The 18,717-nt window shown below is 43.0% G+C and overlaps 1 protein-coding gene and 2 long non-coding RNA genes across 5 annotated transcripts in view; 1 reads left to right on the forward strand and 2 right to left on the reverse strand.

Annotated features, from left to right (window-relative positions):
- The window catches only part of LOC309535201, a 63,769-nt gene extending 60,460 nt beyond the window's left edge, over positions 1–3,309 (forward strand). Inside the window, exons 2-3 of the long non-coding RNA XR_014221104.1 lie at positions 338–2,707; positions 2,919–3,309. This is a non-coding gene — a long non-coding RNA (uncharacterized lncRNA). The remainder of the gene's footprint in view (positions 1–337; positions 2,708–2,918) is intronic.
- The window catches only part of LOC309535154 (putative oxidoreductase ZK1290.5), a 71,634-nt gene that overhangs the window by 9,021 nt on the left and 43,896 nt on the right, over positions 1–18,717 (reverse strand). For 2 of the 3 annotated variants that reach the window (XM_082227989.1, XM_082227991.1), the window contains exons 4-6: positions 14,939–15,030; positions 11,541–11,723; positions 9,853–9,912 (exon numbers count right to left, since the gene is read on the reverse strand). In XM_082227989.1, coding sequence (XP_082084115.1) covers positions 9,853–9,912; positions 11,541–11,723; positions 14,939–15,030 — 335 coding nt within the window. Of the gene's footprint in view, positions 1–4,382; positions 4,502–9,852; positions 9,913–11,540; positions 11,724–14,938; positions 15,031–18,717 lie in introns of all 3 variants that reach the window. The other variant, XM_082227990.1, reaches the window with a different exon arrangement.
- On the reverse strand, positions 11,752–14,581 carry LOC309535230. Its single transcript, XR_014221142.1, has 2 exons — positions 14,026–14,581; positions 11,752–12,117 (listed from the first exon to the last, which is right to left on the reverse strand). It is a non-coding gene; the product is annotated as an uncharacterized lncRNA (long non-coding RNA).

Here is an 18,717-nt window from a genome sequence, read left to right on the forward strand (position 1 = left end):
GCTTTCACACAATTTCCATGTGCTGGTCGCACCTGCCATTACACCCTCCCCACTGTCAACAAATCAGCTTTTTTAATGTTAGAACACAAGGTCAAATGGTTAGCTGGATCTAATCTCCAGCCAACTCAGGCTTGCCCTGCAAAAATAATAATAATGCAGAAATACTCAGATGTAGCTTAGAGAAGCTTCCACACTTTTGCTGTAGCTGCACTGGTGAGTCCTACAGGAAATACAAAAGCCCATTTAAGAGGCTTAGTAAAGGTAAAGGTACCCCTGCCCGTACGGGCCAGTCTTGCCAGACTCTAGGGTTGTGCGCTCATCTCACTCTAGAGGCCAGGAGCCAGCGCTGTCCGCAGACAATTCTGGGTCACGTAGCCAGCGTGACAAAGCTGCTCTGGCAAGCCAGAGCCGCACACGGAAACGCCGTTTACCTTCCCGCTAGTAAGCGGTCCCTATTTATCTACTTGCACCCGGGGGTGCTTTCGAACTGCTAGGTTGGCAGGCGCTGGGACCGAGCAACGGGAGCGCACCCCGCCGCGGGGATTCGAACCGCCGACCATGCGATCGGCAAGTCCTAGGCGCTGAGGTTTTACCCACAGCGCCACCCGCGTCCCTTAAGAGGCTTACCCTGGCTTAAAGACCCCTATTCTGTGATGGATGTGTGGCCACATTTGCACATCTTGCCTAAAGCACAAAAATGTAATGTGCAGCACACAGTGTGTGTTTGTGTGTGTGTGTGTGTGTGTGTGTGTGTGAGAGAGAGAGAGAGAGAGAGAGAGAGAGAGAGAGAGAGAGAAAATCAGATGAATCTTCTCCCTTAAGAAAGAGGAGGAGGAGGAGCTCCCAACATTGGGAACTTTCCACCCTTCATGCCGTCATGAACAGGCATCCATGAACAGGCACCTGCAACATGTATTATGCAATAAGGATTTGGGGGAGCGCACGGCCATATTCTCCACCACCACGAGAACAAGATTTTAGGGGCACATAAGCATCTAAGTATGATAAAGGTAAAAGGTCAAGGACCCCTGGACTGTTAAAGGCGACTATGGGGTTGCGGTGTTCATCTGGCTTTCAGGCTGAGGGAGCCGCCTTTTGTCCACAGACAGCTTTCCGGGTCACGTGGCCGGCATGACTAAACCGCTTCTGGCGCAACGGTACCTATTTATCTACTTGCACTGGCATGCTTTCGAACTGCTAAGTTGGCAGAAGCTGGGACAGAGCAACAGGAGCTCACTCCGTCGAGTGGATTCAAACCATCGACCTTCCAATCAGCAAGCCCAAGAGGATGAGTGGTTTAGATCACAGCACCACCCATGTCTAAGTATGAAGGACATGCATATACTCCCTGGTGAATATACTGGGGAGATGTGGTCAGAGTCCCACGGTTCACATCAGCCATTCAGGGATCTGCCCTGCACATTGTGTTTGTTTATTGTAGGAAGCATCAAGGTTGCCGCAGAAAACACAACAGCAAAGAATATAAGTAGCTCCTGCTTTCCAACAAAATAGTAATAATAAACCTCTTCACAAATTAAACTTCTTAGGTATACATCTGAAAATCTGCAATGCACGCATGTTTGCAAGTAATTTTAGCATATCACTCATCAACGTGATCTGCTCTTAAGTACAGGTAGGTAGCTGTGTTGGTCTGCCGTAGTCGAAACAAAATAAAAAAATTCCTTCCAGTAGCACCTTAGAGACCAACTAAGCTCATACCAATAACAAACTTAGTTGGTCTCTAAGGTGCTACTGGAAGGAATTTTTTTATTTTGCTCTTAAGTACACACTCCCGAGTCTAACCTTAGTTTGCAGTCACATAGCATGTGAAAAAGCCCAAACTTTACTGGAAGTGAGCGATGGACCAACGGAACCCGTAGGAAAAGTATCTCTTAAAAACATGATCAAATGTAATTTAGGGCGTGGGCCTTAAGGCATCCCTTTAAAATGTTTTCAGAATCTCCCTCAGGAGTTGTAATCAAGGGGAGAAACTTTGTCTCCGCTCAAAGTGTTAGCAACAAAACTTCAGGGACAAACAACAATACCAGCTCGCTACAAGCTGGGATGATAAAAAAGCAAGGAACTTTTGTTTTGTGATACGGCTAAAACAGCACAGCAGTGGGAAAACTGCTGCAGGAAGTCCTAAAACAATATAAATCACAGTCAGACTTTCCATACACTTCTAGACACAGGAACTCTGAAAATATCAGACAAGCATGACTGCATACCTAATGCCAGGCTGATAATTCAGTGGGCAGAGGCTCTGTCTAAAACATACACTACATATACTTTAATGCAAGTTTTAATACTAGGTTCCAATGTCAAGGGTATAACATCATGTTTACCCCGAAATCCAACCTAGATGAAAACTAAATTAACTTGTAGTGAAGCTGAAACAAACCCAAGAATCAAAACATCTAAGCAGGAGCTGTTGTAAGCAGGAGCAGTGGAAGATTGACTAAATCAATCAATCAATGCTAAATCAATCAAGGCTAAATCAATGGAGTTCACCCTGAGGGGCATTTAATGGCTATCAAGATCTGCCTATCAACCTCCATACAGTCAAGAGGAATAGCTGTGGCTGAGGATGAAGAAAAGAGTCCCGGTGAAGTAGATTTGGCACTACCAGCAGTTAACCCAGTCTCCTAATACTGTAGAACCGATTGATCAGATTTACCAAGGACATTGGGGCCATCAGGTGAAGAAGGTGATGTTGTTTAGTCGTTTAGTCATGTCCGACTCTTCGTGACCCCATGGACCAGAGCACGCCAGGCACTTCTGTCCTCCACTGCCTCCCGCAGTTTGATCAAACTCATGCTGGTAGCTTCAAGAACACCATCCAACCATCTCATTCTCTGTCGTCCCCTTCTCCTTGTGCCCTCCATCTTTCCCAACATCAGGGTCTTTTCCAGAAGAAGGTGATACCCCCTTCCTATCCCTTAATCTTTGTTTCTGCATCCCCTGAAGCATGAGCATCACATCCTGAAGACCCTGTGTTGAGGTGCTGAATATTGTTCTCTACTATCTGGAGATGGGTTATCACGGCTACCAGAATCTTCATGAAGACCCTGGAGGAAGAATGGCAGGACCCCATGGGGATAGTCTTCATTCCCATAGCTGAGCCTCAGGAAGTGATAATGTAGGTAGGCCTATATCGAAGCTAGAAAATCTCCGCAGATCAGGCTCATCTAGATCTATTACAGATTCTCTAGAGTGAACTCTTTAGAACTCGTTCACACCTATTTGCATAAAAATTTGCTCTGGTGTCCCTTGACTTTGGGGGGAAACAAAGGTGACCAAAGAGCAGATACTAGCTCTATGGCACTTATTATAGAAGAACCAAGCAGAATGAACTAGAGAATTCAAAATAGCAGCTGCTCTTCACTTTTTGCAGAATTTATGGATCTGAGACTGCTTCTCTGCAGATGCTTGCAAATGCTGAAATTTTAGTCCCTTCTGGTGTCAAGGATAACTTCCAGTCAGAAGGAATGGGGTGCATCTTTACTGGAGTTCTGGAGCACATCCTGTGCTGGCATGCATGGAAAGGATGAGAGGGATCTAAGGAATGCTTCATGCCTGAGGGCTGTTTCTTAGGAAATAGTGGAGGGGCTTTTTGCGTCAAGTTTTACTTGGAACAGACCCGTTGACGGAAAAGAACATGACTAAATTAGGCCCAAGGGACACAGGTGGCGCTGTGGGTTAAACCACAGAGCCTAGGACTTGCCGATCAGAAGGTCGGTGGTTCGAATCCCCGTGACGGGGTGAGCTCCCGTTGCTCGGTCCCTGCTCCTGCCAACCTAGCAGTTCGAAAGCATGTCAAAGTTCAAGCAGATAAATAGGTACCACTCCAGCGGGAAGGTAAGTGGCGTTTCCGTGCGCTGCTTTGGTTCGCCAGAAGTGGCTCAATCATGCTGGCACATGACCCGGAAGCTATACGCCTGCTCCCTCGGCCAATAAAGCGAGATGAGCGCGGCAACCCCAGTCGGCCATGACTGGACCTAATGGACCCTTTACCTTTACCTTTAAATTAGGCCCATGAATGTAAAGTCTATACTCAAACTTAGTTGAATACCACCCATTATTATTACAGTATTTATTTATTTTTTAAAAAATGCTAGATACAAAATGACAGGGCTTTGCTGGAGCAGAAAAAAGAAGTATCAAACTTGTTGGGGAGGCTGAAGAGTGACGATGTCAAACTGTAAGGGCTTGGGGGAGAAAAGTGTAAATTCTACCTTCTCTGTTATTAAGCTACATATTACCACACCCAAACAGATTGTACAGCTAATTATCGAGGCAATATTTCATTTCATTTTGCATTACTGCATGAGAATACATTACAAAAGCAGCATTGTCCCTTCTATGGATACTATGGAACTTACAACAACAATCCAAGCCTTGGCATCTAAACAACTGGGGTTGGATCCCAGGAGACATGTCTCCCATCATGCATTCCATTCAGAATTGCAACATCATCTTCTGCTAGGGAAAAGTCAAAGACCTAAGGGGAATGTATATGTGGTTAGTGGAACACATACAAGGCAACAATAAAAACCAACTGCATGCTTCTTCAAAACACACCGGCATCCTGAATCATAATTTTGGTTCAAGAGTTTGTATCTACAACCAGATAGTTAGAATGTCATAGCTCTACTTAATTTGGAAAATACTTGACTTCCTCTCTATGATGTCAGTTACAGATAGGTAGCCGTGTTGGTCTGCCATAGTCAAAATAAAAAAATTCCTTCCAGTAGCACCTTAAAGACCAACTAAGTTAGTTCTTGGTATGAGCTTTCGTGTGCATGCATCTGTATCTGTATCAGTGTATCTGAAGAAGTGTGCATGCACACGAAAGCTCATACCAAGAACTTACTTAGTTGGTCTTTAAGGTGCTACTGGAAGGAATTTTTTTTTTCTCTATGATGTGTCGAGGCTCACATATTGGATCTATTTAGACTGTTTTACTAAGCCAGGGGTGCCCAAACTTCTTTCAAAGAGGGCCAGATTTGATGAAGTGAACATGTGTGAGAGCCGACCAAAGTTGCTGAGCTTTTTTTAGGATTGAAGTTGTTGAGCTTTTCTTAGAGTTTAGGTTTACCGCAAAGTTGTTGAGCTTTTCTTAGGATTTTATCCCAGGACATATGCCACCAAGGAGGCTGGATTAAATCGATTGGGCCCCTGAAACGGACTTTGGATATGCCTGTACTAAGCCATTTCTCGTCCATCACTGTTTGTTCCCAACTTCTCACACTCTCAGTGCAACATACACTGAGCATGAACATAATGTAGGAACTTAAAAAGAGGCTGCAGGACACATTTAGTCCTGCATTCTGCTCTCAAGTGGCCAAACAGATGCCTTTGGAGAAGCCCACAGGCAGGATCTGAGAACAACCAGTGCGCCATCAGAATGAGTAGCCAATGGAAGCCTTATCCGCCATGAATTTATCTAATCCTCTTTTAAGGCCACCCAAGTTAACAGCCATCGATGACTCTTGTGGGAGACAATTCCACAGCTACCCCTGAAAGCAATGTGGTTGGACCCTGAAGTCTCATCTACAGCTACAATTCCACGATCAGTTCCACAACCAAGGGATGCCCATGAATACCTTCTGTTCCTCTCTCCCCACACCCCTGTAAATCACCATTAACGACTTTGGGAGAAATGTGGGTCAAAACACCAAGTGAAGGAGAACTTGGGAAAGAAAAACACAACGAAATAACAAGTCCTACACTATTAAGACTACTTAATGAAGCCAGTGTTCATTGGGGGGGAAACACAGTGATGACATAATATACACAGAATGTTGATGAGACTAAGAGCTTCTGGGAGAAAGGGGATTCCCTGGCTGGGAGGTTTTTTTTAAAAAATCCCTTCTCCTAGCCAGACAAAGAGCTATGCCTCCTTGTAAACATGCTTTCTGAGAAGCTCAGGTTTAGTTCCTGGAACACCCCAGCTGGCACGTAGAACTGCTAGAATGGCTCCTGGGGGAGGATAGACACGGACTGTAAGGAAGGGACTCTTTCCTAGAGTTTACGAAGTTCGATCACAGGCGGCGCATGTCATACGGTGAAAGGCCATTTCCTTGCCTGCCTCCCCTTTCCCTCGCTTGGTTCCCTGAACTGGGAATTCCTGTAAGCTGTGTGCATGGATTAAAGCAGAGATGACAGCATTTGGTATCTGAAGAAGTGTGCATGCACACGAAAGCTCATACCAAGAACTAGCTTAGTTGGTCTTTAAGGTGCTACTGGAAGGAATTTTTTTATTTTAGCATTAGATGTGCAACTGTTACGCTACGCACCCGGCATATCCTAAACAAGTCCTTCTCTTCCCTTGGCTGTCTCAGAAGCAATAAATCCCTTCTTCCCCAGGACTACCTGAGGTGTGTTTTTAGCAACGTTTTTAAAAGGACGGGATTGCAAGAATTTATTTCTTCAAACTGGTAGCTTAGTCAACTAAAGCACTGGTTTGCTGTTTTAACTGGTGAAGACCAACTGGAATATCTGTGGGACTGTTTGTGGCAAAATGTTCATGGCATATTTTGCCAGCCCATGCTTTCTGTGTTGCGTCCCCACCACCTCATTTGTGCTGATTTTCTTTGGTGAGGGGGGGGCACTTAAATAATAACAACAACAATAATTTTATTATTTGTACCCTGCTTATCTGACTGGGTTGCCCCAGACACTCTGGGCAGCTACCAACACATATAAAAACATAATAAAACATCACACATTAAAAAAACTTGCCTATGAAGGTAAACTGCATTATCGACCAAAACCCTTAAAAACAAAACTGCAATGCCCGGTTGCCAAGTGTGAACTGACAAGCTAATCAGAACACTCCTTGCACCTTCTCCTTCTAATTGCTTCCTGTTCAGTGTAGCATGGCCTTAACAAACCCTAATTTTAGTTGCTTTTATCTGCTGCACTTGCCTTTATTTTATCTGTTTCGGCTCATATGCTGATTGTATGATTTTATTGGTTCGGTCACTGTTAGCTGCCCTGTGTGATGCAAAATGCATTGCAAAGGGTGGAATATACATTTTCTAGCATGTAAATCAGGGTTTCCCAAACCTGGATCTCCAGGTATTATTGATCTACAACTCCTACCTTCCCTAGCTAGTGGTCAAGGATGATGGGAACTGTAGTTCAAAAGCAGCAGGAGACTCAAGTTTGGGAAACGCTGATGCAAATAAATGTCATGACTTCTCCCTCAGTTGACCCATAACAGATGGTCTATGAACGCAGAGGTTCCATTTAACTATCAAGGATAATTTTTTTTATCGATCTATCCAGCTTTCTCCCAGCTTTCACCCTAAGGTCGTGATAAGACATGCATTTGCTAAACCCCTTTTAAAGCCATCTAAGCTCTTGGCCATCACAGTCTTGTGTGAGTGATCCTCTGTCTCACTGTGTACAGTGGAGCTCATTACCAAGTAAGTGTGCAGCAGACTGCAGCCTTAGTTCTTCAAAAACCTTGCCTGAAAAAAGTGGTTCAGGAGCAAGTATCTGCCCAACATCTCCCATGCTGAAAACTAATGTTAAATAAGTTTTGTGCTTCCCTGCAATCTTCCTATCCTCTTTCAATAACCCTTTCGAATCTTTGCCATCAAAGAAAGCAACCGCCTTTCTCTGGCTGACTTCCTGCTTCTGGTATATTTAAAGAAATGTGTTGCTTGTGTCAGTGTTTTTAGCAAGGTGCTCTCCAATTTCCTTATCACCAACCGACATTTGTTTTGCCAGAGTTGGTGCCCCTTTTTATTTTTCTAACTTGGCCAAGACTTCCACTTTTTAAAGGAAGCCTTCTTGCTTTTTATAACCTCCTTGACTTTGCTCACCAATCACACTTGCATTCTCTTGGACTTGTTTGTATCTTTCCAATTTGTGTTCATCGTTATATCTGTACTTCTGATATTCTGGTATTAAATAACCTCCAATTGCCCTGTAGACAATTGTCTCTTGAATGTCCCTTTTAGCTTGCTTTCAACTTACCCTCATTTAAGTTCTGTCTTTAGAAATTACATGCAACCGTTTTGGACACCCAAAACAGCTTTCCATTCATTGCACAATTCAACAACACACAGGGCACTTCCAGACTGCCTTATTTTGTGAGTGGGATTAAGCTGCATACTGGCAAATTCAGGCTGTGCCATTAAAGTGGGTGCGAAGCTCTTGCACAACAAACCCAATTCCTCTCCCTTCAAAAAAATCCAGACTTTTTGCAGTTAGGAAAGTGATGGGAAAATGCACTAGAAAGTATGGGATAAAACTCCCCCACTGTCAGGGGACTGCCATTGGAACAGGGAAGGGAGGCAGAGGGGCAGTTGGGATACAGGGAACCTCTGAAAATCTTGAGAAGCAGTTCCTCTTCCTGCGGTGGGGAAAGCCACACCTCCAGTGGGGAAGAGTGGAAGGGATCAGAGGAGGATGCTGGGAGCCCCAGCGCCACACCTTGTCAGTCTGAGGGTGGGGAAAGCTACACCTTCCAGGTAACGGGGGGGGGGAGGGCTAGAGGAGGATACTGGGAGCCTCGGCACCGCTCCTTGCCAAGCCCACCTTGCGCAGAGCTGTAAAACGCAAAGAAGGAAGGAAAAGGCTGGGAGTGACTAAGCTCTTATGTTGGTGGAGAACCCAGAAACGACCACTCCCAGATTCTGCTAGCGATTGAGGCAGACATGAACTGATGGTTCTGCACTGTAAATAGTTTTGCACCAAAATCAAACCTGTTAAAGACAGGTTGGAGTCCTGCCTGGTTACTCACAAGCAACCACCACTAACATCTGACACCCACAAACAAATCAGACTGACTGCTCAATAAACAGCTGATACTGTATATATCCTGTCCACAAACTTTATGCAAAAATACATGTACTGTCCGGAAGCAATGTTAAGGGTACAAGGGGTCTTAAGCCCCCACCCCCCACATCCTGATCTGGTTCACTCTGCTTCCCACCCCACCCATATTGCAAATATAATTGCCTTTAATCTCCTTAATTGCAGGGGAACTGTCCTCTTCTAAATCCACACTTTAGTGTTAAATATTTTCTACACTTCGGTCTCCCAAGAACTAAAGCTAAACTTCATTCTACTCCTAAGCCAAACTTTTTTTCTTTTTGGGAACAAATATTCTTGTGTTCTAACCAGAAACAAAGAGAACAATCTCTCATAGTGATAATTGACAACATCAAGTGGAGCAACAGAATCAATAGGAAAAAAAGAGGTATTTAATACTTTGCTTCTAAAAATGTTACTAAAATCACGATTTTTAAACTTATACAATCAAATTCAAATTCCTCCTTTTTCTGCCTAGTGAAAAGAGGAGAGATATCCCCTCTATAAGGAACTTTTGAGTTTCAGCAGGCGGAAGTACGTTTAGGTTATTACTTATAAGGCTAAATCTTCATTTTAGCCCACCTCATTTTAAAACATACAAATTTAGCTTTATCCGTTTCAAATTTAGCTTTAGTCTAGGTTTAACTGGGAATTGCTGCAGGATTTATTTCCCCTTTTAGCACATGATGCCCTTAATACGCTATATTACATTTCTTTAAATAATGCAGCAAGTATACTTTTGTTCTTCTCATGGAGATGCCCACTTCACCTGTCTCCTTGCCATTTTCTCAATGTTTTGTCACTGGGATTGTGATGTTTCGGATCAATCAACAGCTTTTAAACTTCTCATTGTTTCCTTACATGTGTGCTTGCTAAAGTTCTGGTTCATTCTCATGTTATTCCCAAATATTCCATCTTATGTTAATCGACATGGGATGGCAGAGGAGGAGTGTAAAATAATGAAAAGTTATGTCCAAAGTACAATAATTCATGTACATCTGGCACAAGGCAATCTGCTCTTACCTGACAGTTTTCCAGGACCCTCTCTGGTTTTGTAGACTTTGGAATAGTGACAATGCCATTCTAGAATGAAAAATAAAAACAATTTATATATTCCTAAAGTTCTATTTTTAAAAAGAAAAATGGAAAGAGGGAGTGGGAGAATGAATTAGAACTATCTCACCCAAGTCAATGTGTCTAATTAGTGGAAGTTGTCAGTGAATCATCTCTTTACAAACGTTAAGTTAACCTGAAACAATTCAGCTTAGTTGAGATGATGAGCAGGTGTCTGGAGCGTGCCAGGTGGGGAATTCTAATGACTGAAAGCTCTTCCATATAAAAACCCCTGCACATGGAAACTAGGTGCCAGGGAGAAGTATTTTAGTCTACTCTTCTCCCTGATGTATTAGTTTCCTATGAACCCTGTAAACCCCTGTCCTCAGTGGTACAGCCCACATACAGATTTACTCCCTTCTTCTGCTGTTTGGAAGCACTAGGCTAGGCTTCCTCAACCTCGGCCTCCAGATGTTCTGAGACTACAATACCCATCATCCCTGACCACTGGTCCTGCTAGTTAGGGATCATGGGAGTTGTAGGCCAAAAACATCTGGAGGGCCAAGGTTGAGGAAGCTTGCACTAGGCCAAAATGCCTCCTTTAGCAAGACGTCTGCAGTCACTTTTGGGTCCTATGTATCTCCAAATATAACAATATTAGAAGTCTCTCTATAAAACACGAATACTGAAATGATTTGCAAGTCTATTTATCCAAGGGAGGAACCATGCGCTCATCAAACACAGCTCTGCAGGTCAAGTTTGGGCACAGTGGCCCAAAGAATTGACAAAGAATTAATCCACACAGCACCCTACTTCTTGCCGGCCAGTATTTCAGCCACCATAGTTCTACACTGACAGAAGAAGAGGATGCTTAATCTTTGGATCTCTTCCACTAACAGATTGCTTGTGTGACACTGGCAGGAACAACCAAGCTAAACTTAGTCCCAGGGACGAGGTATCTTTCAATCTCTCTACCCAACAATCGTCTAGACTTCAAGCCAATTACTTTAAATAGCTACTGAACAACCTTGAAACATCGGTGTACTCCTAGCACTGACCTAGCACTGAGGGCACTAAGAGACACATGAGGTATGTCTACTATTACTGGGCATGTTTTATGTGGGTGGGCAGGAAATATGTTAATGTTTAATAGGTTATTGTATTTTAGTTTTATTGGAAGCTGCCCAGAGTGGCTGGGGAAACCCAGCCAGATGGGCAGGGTATAAATAATAATAAATAATAATAATTACATTTTTTTAAAATAGAGATGGGTTTAGGGACGCCGGCTCCTAGGAGCTGAACTCCTTTGAGCCCCCCACCCCCAATATTTGTTAGCAGGGGGCTGGGCCCCCTCAATGTTTGTCCAGGTGCGGTGCCTGTACATGATGCTATCACATGAGCCAGGAACCTGGTGGCTCCTCCTCTTCCTGCCATGGAGAGGAAGTGGTCCCCAGCCTGTGACAGCAGCAGGAGAAGGAGGAAAAGGTGGAGGAGCCACTGGAAACGGAAAACAAGCTTCAACACAACGCACAAATATCACATGTCACATCCGGGTGTCACACACAACACTGTTTGTTATGTCAGCCCCTTCCCCCAATATCTATTTGGATTTGGCACACCTGGATGGGACCAAGAATGCTGGCAACTTTAGAACTTACCTGTATGCTCCAGCGTATACATATTTGTGCAGGAGTTCTGCCATATTTCTTTGCAAGCTGAATTACGTCAGGGTGACTAAGGGCTTCACCTTTAGCAAGTGGGCAGTAGCCTTCGAAAACAATATTCCTGCTTTGGCAGTAATCCACTAATTCTTGAGGCCTATGGAAAGGGTGGTATTCAACCTTTTATAAAAGAGAAGAAACTTTGCAGTTAAAACCATCGCCAGCTTTTAATCTATCACAACTCAAAGGTCAAGCAACTGAAGTGTTACTTCTTATTTGGCAGAGTGCTATCAGTTTAAAAAAAAAAAGAGGAAAGAAGAAATTGATATTGATATTTTCTCTTCCCTTCAAAATGCCAGGAAAAAGTCCCTTGGGTGGAAACATGGTACTCTGGAAAATTTGTACGCTGGCTGCCAACATCCTCAGAAGTTACAGAGATGAACCAACTCTTTGCAGTAATGTTTGAAGCAGTTTGCTGGGTGCATTAGAACTCTGTCCCAAGACAGCAATCATGCAAGATCACTGCCTCTTTCTCCTCCTCCTCCTCCTCTCCCACGTTCCTATGAATAAGAAACTGAAAAGAACAGCACAGTCATCCATGACCTGCCTATCACCAAAATGCCACTATACAAGTACCTGCCTTCACCTCAGTTGTACAATTCCACCTCTTTGTAGAGCAAATTCACACAGTTGCTCTTCTACCATCATGAAATGATCTCAGCACATGATCTATGTGGAGATGAGTCTTGCAGAATAGCCTGGCAAGTATTCACCCAACCCATATGATCAAATTTGACCTCATTTGTAAGGCTTTCATCAAAATCTTCCATTAGGTTAGTTGGTTGTGCATAAATCTAAACAGAGGGTTACGGGAAGGAATCCCCCCCCCCAAGGTGCAGCAGTAGAACATTAATAAATCCTACCTGAAGGACAACTTGGGGAAACATAGGCTTTCTTAAACAACACACACAGCATGGCTGTGGTATCCTTAAAATGGAAAATCCCATTAATTTAAATTTGTATTTTTTAAAATTCTTACTTGAAGTTTCTTATTTAGCAACTTATCTAGTACTTAAGTATATATACCATATTTTTTGCTCTATAAGACGCACCAGACCACAAGGCGCACCTAGTTTTTGGAGGAGGAAAACAAGAAAAAAAATATTCTGAATCTCAGAAGCCAGAACAGCAAGAGGGATCGCTGTGAAAGCAGTAATCCCTCTTGCTGTTCTGGCTTCTGGGATAGCTGTGCAGCCTGCATTCGCTCCATAAGACGCACACACATTTCCCCTTACTTTTTAGGAGGGAAAAAGTGAGTCTTATAGAGCAAAAAATACGGTATTTTAGACAGAGCATACGTGTCTCTTCCCTCCTGACATATACGGACCGGTTACACAGTGACATTAATCTAGCCAATATTCTGTAAACTTTATGGTATAAAGCAAACAAAAAAGGTCAGGTCCAAGGAACTTAAACAGTCAAAGGGGGAGAAGTGAAGGAGAGGGGTGGAAGAAGAAAGAGTACCAGGAGCATGAACATAGAAAGTTTTAGAAGGGATGGGGAATTGGGCAAAAAAAGTGTGTTGGATGCTGAGGCCAAAAATGGTCCCACTAGGGAAGCTGGTCACAACCTAAAAAGAAAGAAAGAAAAAAGGAAAGGAAAGGAAAGGAAAGGAAAGGAAAGGAAAGGAAAGGAAAGGAAAAGGAAAAGGACAATATGGTCCTTGATTTCTCATTAATCTTAATTAGGCTTGTGATTAGTGTGTATGCATGCACACACACACTTTTAAATGAATAGATATGGTGAAATCTCCACTGGTGGTTATGACTATGCAACCCAAGTGTTGTTAGGGATTAGAGCAGAATATAAAAGTTTACACTTTCATAGACTGAGAGACAGGTGTCACAGTATCCCTGGTCAATGCTGACATAGAAACCTGTCCTTTAGTTACAATCATGGGTCAGGAAAATGTGGAGTTTATTTAAAAAGGAGTGTGGGCAGAAGAAAGAAAGAAAAAAGGCATTTAAGTTAGCTTGCTTGCACAAATCATCTGTGCAGGGAGCTTTGATGGTGTGTTCTGTTTGTGTGCCCCATCCAAACCGACGTTTTGGTTGGAGTGGCTCAATGATGGTGTCCCGCCTCTCAAAATCAATAGTCAATTCCTCCTGACAAATAGGAGGAGGTGACAGGCAAGAGGAAGAAGGAATAAACATGTATGAATGTGAGATGAATACAACTGATATAGGAACCCAAGATTCTCGCAAGAAGTCATTCTGTGGCAAAACGTAATAAAACGTGAACTATTCTGATGTTACCCCTCCCCGTAATTGAAGCATGGATGATTAAGCAAATCCAAAAAATGACACAGTTCCTGGACAGAAAAACACAACCCCTTCATGTGCACAAATCCAACATAAATTCTCTGGAAAAAAAGCTGCTTTAGCTGTCACACGTCTTCCAGTGACCTAACCGTTTTGCGTACTTTTGATGGGGAAGACGACACAATATCTTAGTTTAGCACCATGACATCAACACAGGGAATGTGGAAAATTTCGTCCACCCCGAGGAGGATGAAGGACTGCTTCCTGTTTCTCATCTTTAGTACATGTTGTCTTTCCAAGCAACAATAGTCAGGAACAATAGCCTGGCATCTGCTCAATCCAGACTCTGAAAAAACCAGGCTCTCAAAGGCTGGGCTGAGTCAGCCTAAACCGACTGTGATCAAAAATGACGGGCTGGATAAGAGACAAGGTTCAAACAGCAGACACATCCATCCCTTCAACCTTTGAAGTTTCTTGACCTCTCTGTGGCATTCAGCACCGCATGTTTACAGTTTGCAGAGACATGATGGAGGTGGCTCATTTGCCCATGCTGCTTGCACCTGAACAGGCTATGGGACATGCCCAGTATTTACTGTTGAAGACTCGGAGGAAGAATGGAGAAGCAATACTCCAGGTGGAGCTTTCAGACTCGCTAAATGCCACAGAAGTAACAGTGTGTTATTTCACAAGGAAGAAATATGCTGGGGAAAAGTGCAGAAACAGATTGTCAGGAGGTTCAGGTCTCCTGGCTTTCACTGGATGAAGGACTTGAACTTTGTGTACAGTTTCTGCCCAAACCTTTAATGCCCAAATCAGTACAGTACAGTACATGGACAAAATAGGTGCTATACGAGGCCAGCAAGGAATATTGATCCAACCCTTGGGTTCCATTATATAGGAATGGGGCAGGCACAGCTTCAATGTGAGACTGAGTAGCGGCTGTTGCCTTGGGATTTGCCCTCACTTTGTTGGGTGTGTGGTGCTGGATTCAAGTCCTCTCATGCTCTCCATCATCTGCCCAAAACACCAGTTTCCTAGTCAAAGCCTTCTAACCACTATGCATAGTATACTCACCTGGTTAACGTGTGGGGTTACCTGGCAGTCTTCCTTCAGTTGTTCCAAATGATCAATAAGAAAGTTGCTTACTCCAATAGACCGGCATAAACCTGAACAAAAGCAAAAACAGGTGCTACATATTTATAACATTCTGCCATGGTGGGAGAGAAGAGAGGGGCCCAGTGCACACATTATAACCAAGTGGCCCAACTGAAAAGAGGGTTAGGTTTAACAGTGCTTCGGCCTGTTAAACATGGAAATGGGATCCACTCCCACATACAATTTCTGTAGTCAATCAGGGAACCCCTGCCATCAGTGAACACGTAGAGCCGGCAGACAATTGCTGACACCATGTGTGTACTTTACCATTTAAAATCTGAATACTTTTGGTACCCAAATTTAAGTAGTAGAGCATGCCATGGCTGTGTCCGAATGGCCCTGTGCAAATAACCACCTCTCGGCATCAGTCAGCTTTCTTATGAGATAAGAAAAGTTTGTTACCTACATACAAGCTCTCAGAAGAGGGTGGGCTATAAAAATAAATACATTTCAGGAATGATGAAACGGTCATCAAGTGAGAGGAAGATTACACACACCCCAATTTATGCATAACGAGAGCTCTGAGTAACATCATAGGGTAATTTTTAAAAAAGAACAACACTGAACTTGCAGTTTGACAGCATTATCTGAGGACACAATTCAATCAAGATCCCTTTAGGAAGCAGTTTTATAATCTAAACACACAGGGGGCTCCCTGGTGGATTCAAGCTCCAGGCTAAATTCTGGGAAAAGCTGGTGTAATGTAAGCAAAGAACAATTGGACTTTGCCAGGTTGAAAAGGAGGAAATGGTGTTCTGAACAGCCTGCCAAAAGCTCAAAAGAAGTGGAACATGCGTAGAAGACTAATAGGGTGTAAGAAAACACAAGGACAAACAATCCAAACAGACTTCTGACTACTTTCAGGTTATTGCTGCAAGGAAGACATTCAGTAAAATAAAACCCACAGAAACTATACTTATGCAGTCAGGAATTAAGAGCACAAATCTATAGCTGGGTTTTGCATTTTCTAACGCTGCCTGCCATCAAAGGGCCGTAATTACATGCATGCAGCTCAGCATGCTTCCACAAAATTATGTGTGTATATGGAACTGAACTGTGCCAATAGTCCCAGAAACAGCTAAAAAGAAAGGGAAAATTTGCCCTAATTTGCTAAACTAAAGCGATTTTTGCCTAAGTGGTTTCATCTGCCATAGGCAAACTGATAACGTCCATAAAGTTTAAGGCAATCTCTTTTCTCTGAATCCATCTCATGTCTTAATTGGCAAGGGTTGCAAGCTTTCAAACTGCACATAACTCTTGTTTCAGAATGAAACTATTATATGGGGCAATTATCAGCCATACTGATTTTCTCGTGCTTCACGGCAGTGCTAGATTAGTTATCCTGTGTATTCTACAGAATACTGCAATGGAAAAGTACGAGGTCAGCCTGCTTCCTTGAACAGTGGAGACAAGGGTGGTTTCCTCCCTTCCCCAGAGTCCTGACGAACAAGGGTCAAGCTCATGGATGGAGGAAAATTTAAGACATGGGTAACAAAACATGGAAGCTACTTAGACAGCCCAAACACAGCACAAGGGGCTTGTGAAGACAACACTTGGGCAGGGAACAATGGGAGAAAGGAATAACTCTGAGCAGCCATCAAAATGACCGGGCATTGTTCTTGGCTAAGAAGCAGCCATGCACTAATTTTGATTTCTGTTTTAGAGGGCACATTATGGTAAAGTGAGCAAGTTCTGGTCCCTTAACCCTACCAGCCTAACAAAAGATAATGTTTAAAAACAATTTCCAGCACTGTATGGAACCTACCCAACAACCTTCAGTTAAGTTCACCCTTGAATAATTCTGAATGGTGTTCACGCTTCTGCCACTGTAGAATTCCTGGGAGAAGAAAGTTCTCCAGAAAAGGTTTGTTCAGAGAAAGCCTCTCTCTTAACCAGAAGCTTCAGATGAAAAACAGGAGGTGGCTAGTTCCATCACACCCTAGTTGTGAGCTTACTTGCAGTACCTCTTTATCGGGTAAAAGAACCGGATGGACCTTTCATCTGAGGCAGTACACAAAGTATTATATTTTTTATGAATAGCCAGGGACAGACCATTGGTTCCAAAGTTCACATAGCTCACTTCCCCGAGAGCTCAGGGTAGACAACAACATTTTACATATAACAAATATTATAAAGCTTTTAAAACATGAAGTAAAAGTCTCTCTCTCTCTCTCTCTCTCTCTGTGTGATCCTGTTTAATAAATTGGCAATATGATCACTCACAACTTATGAACAGACTGCTTACCAACTTAGACTTTGCTTGGATAAATATGACAATATTTGGAATGAGTTTATACAAAATGTATAATAGGCTATTAATAGTTACATATGTATTCAGATAAAAATTGCAACTTTAGAAAAAAATGTATGGGTTAGGGTATTTTTTCGCACATGTCCATATATTATTTCTTTCTCTACACATTTTTGTGCCTTTTCATTTTTCTTTTCTTTCATTTTTCTTTGTATCCCTTCATTTATTTAAAATTGAAAACTTTTCAATAAAATATTAATACCAACAAACCCTTAGGAGCCAAAGGAAACAGCAGAAGGTCAAAGCTGAAGATTCCCAACTTTGGAAACCAGAGTGTACGCAAATTCCGAAAGATACCTTCAACCATGCCATTGCATGAAAAAGCTCTAAATCCATATTCAGGCTGAGAGAAAAGGGGGCTTTTTCCAATGGCAACGTTTGAATAGCGAACGTCTTGGACCACAACAACAGCCTCTTAACTGCTGCATGCACTGCGTTTATGGACATGATAGGCTGGATCTTTTGATTGCTCTTAGGGACTGCGATATGACACAGAAAAGGAGTCAACCTTAATGTGTGATGGGGCTCAAGACTAGCAGCGCTTTATCAGGGAAGGCCAGGACTTTAATGTGTTGCTGCACTGAAGCTTGAGGGAGCAGACAGCTCCCAGAACGCAGAGGTAGCATAAATCCAGCAACCTCTCACTCGTGAAAAGGTGAAAACGGAACAGACACAAGTTAATCTGAAAAATACAGCATGAGACAATTTCGAAAGGATTATTACCATGCTAATGAATTGGCGCACAGCCACCCTATGCGTGGAATCACCACTGATTTGTCTTGTCACGGGAATCATACATAAATGGAACAGCTAGAGGGAAGGAACTCCTTGTCCGTCTCAAACAGCTGTGTTGTCAAGCCCAGCATGCTTGCATAATTCCCATTAATGCTAATAGGATTCGGGGATGTATAATGGGGTGGACACCTACCTTGATCTGGGATTTAAATATAAATTTATATTAACATAAAAGGAACATTTGCAATTCAGATGCAGCGCTCACCATACCAACTGCATGCTAGAGAGGAGCAGCAAAATATGGCAATGTATCAATTTTGCTTGTTATATGTGAGCTGCGCGCATTCATACGCGCAAGCGGCAATATATGGCCTTTAAATCGGTAGATACCTTGCCCTGAAGGTCCTGGAACGAGGAAGATGTTCACAATATGAGGCCATTTTTCCGAAATGTCAGTGTTCACCATGCACAACCAACTTACCCACAAAAGTATGAATGTACCTGCAACATACTTCAGTGAAGAAACACATAAAAGCATTCTTCATTGACATATATTACAAGTATATCGGTGATAGACTACATGGGACTGGCTGAAATGACTGGCAGAATCCGTGATCAGGGGAAAGAGACGGCGGATGAAGACTGGAAGAAG

This window comes from Podarcis vaucheri, assembly GCF_965113315.1.
Source record: "Podarcis vaucheri genome assembly, chromosome: 6".
NCBI classification, from domain to species: Eukaryota; Metazoa; Chordata; class Lepidosauria; order Squamata; family Lacertidae; genus Podarcis; species Podarcis vaucheri.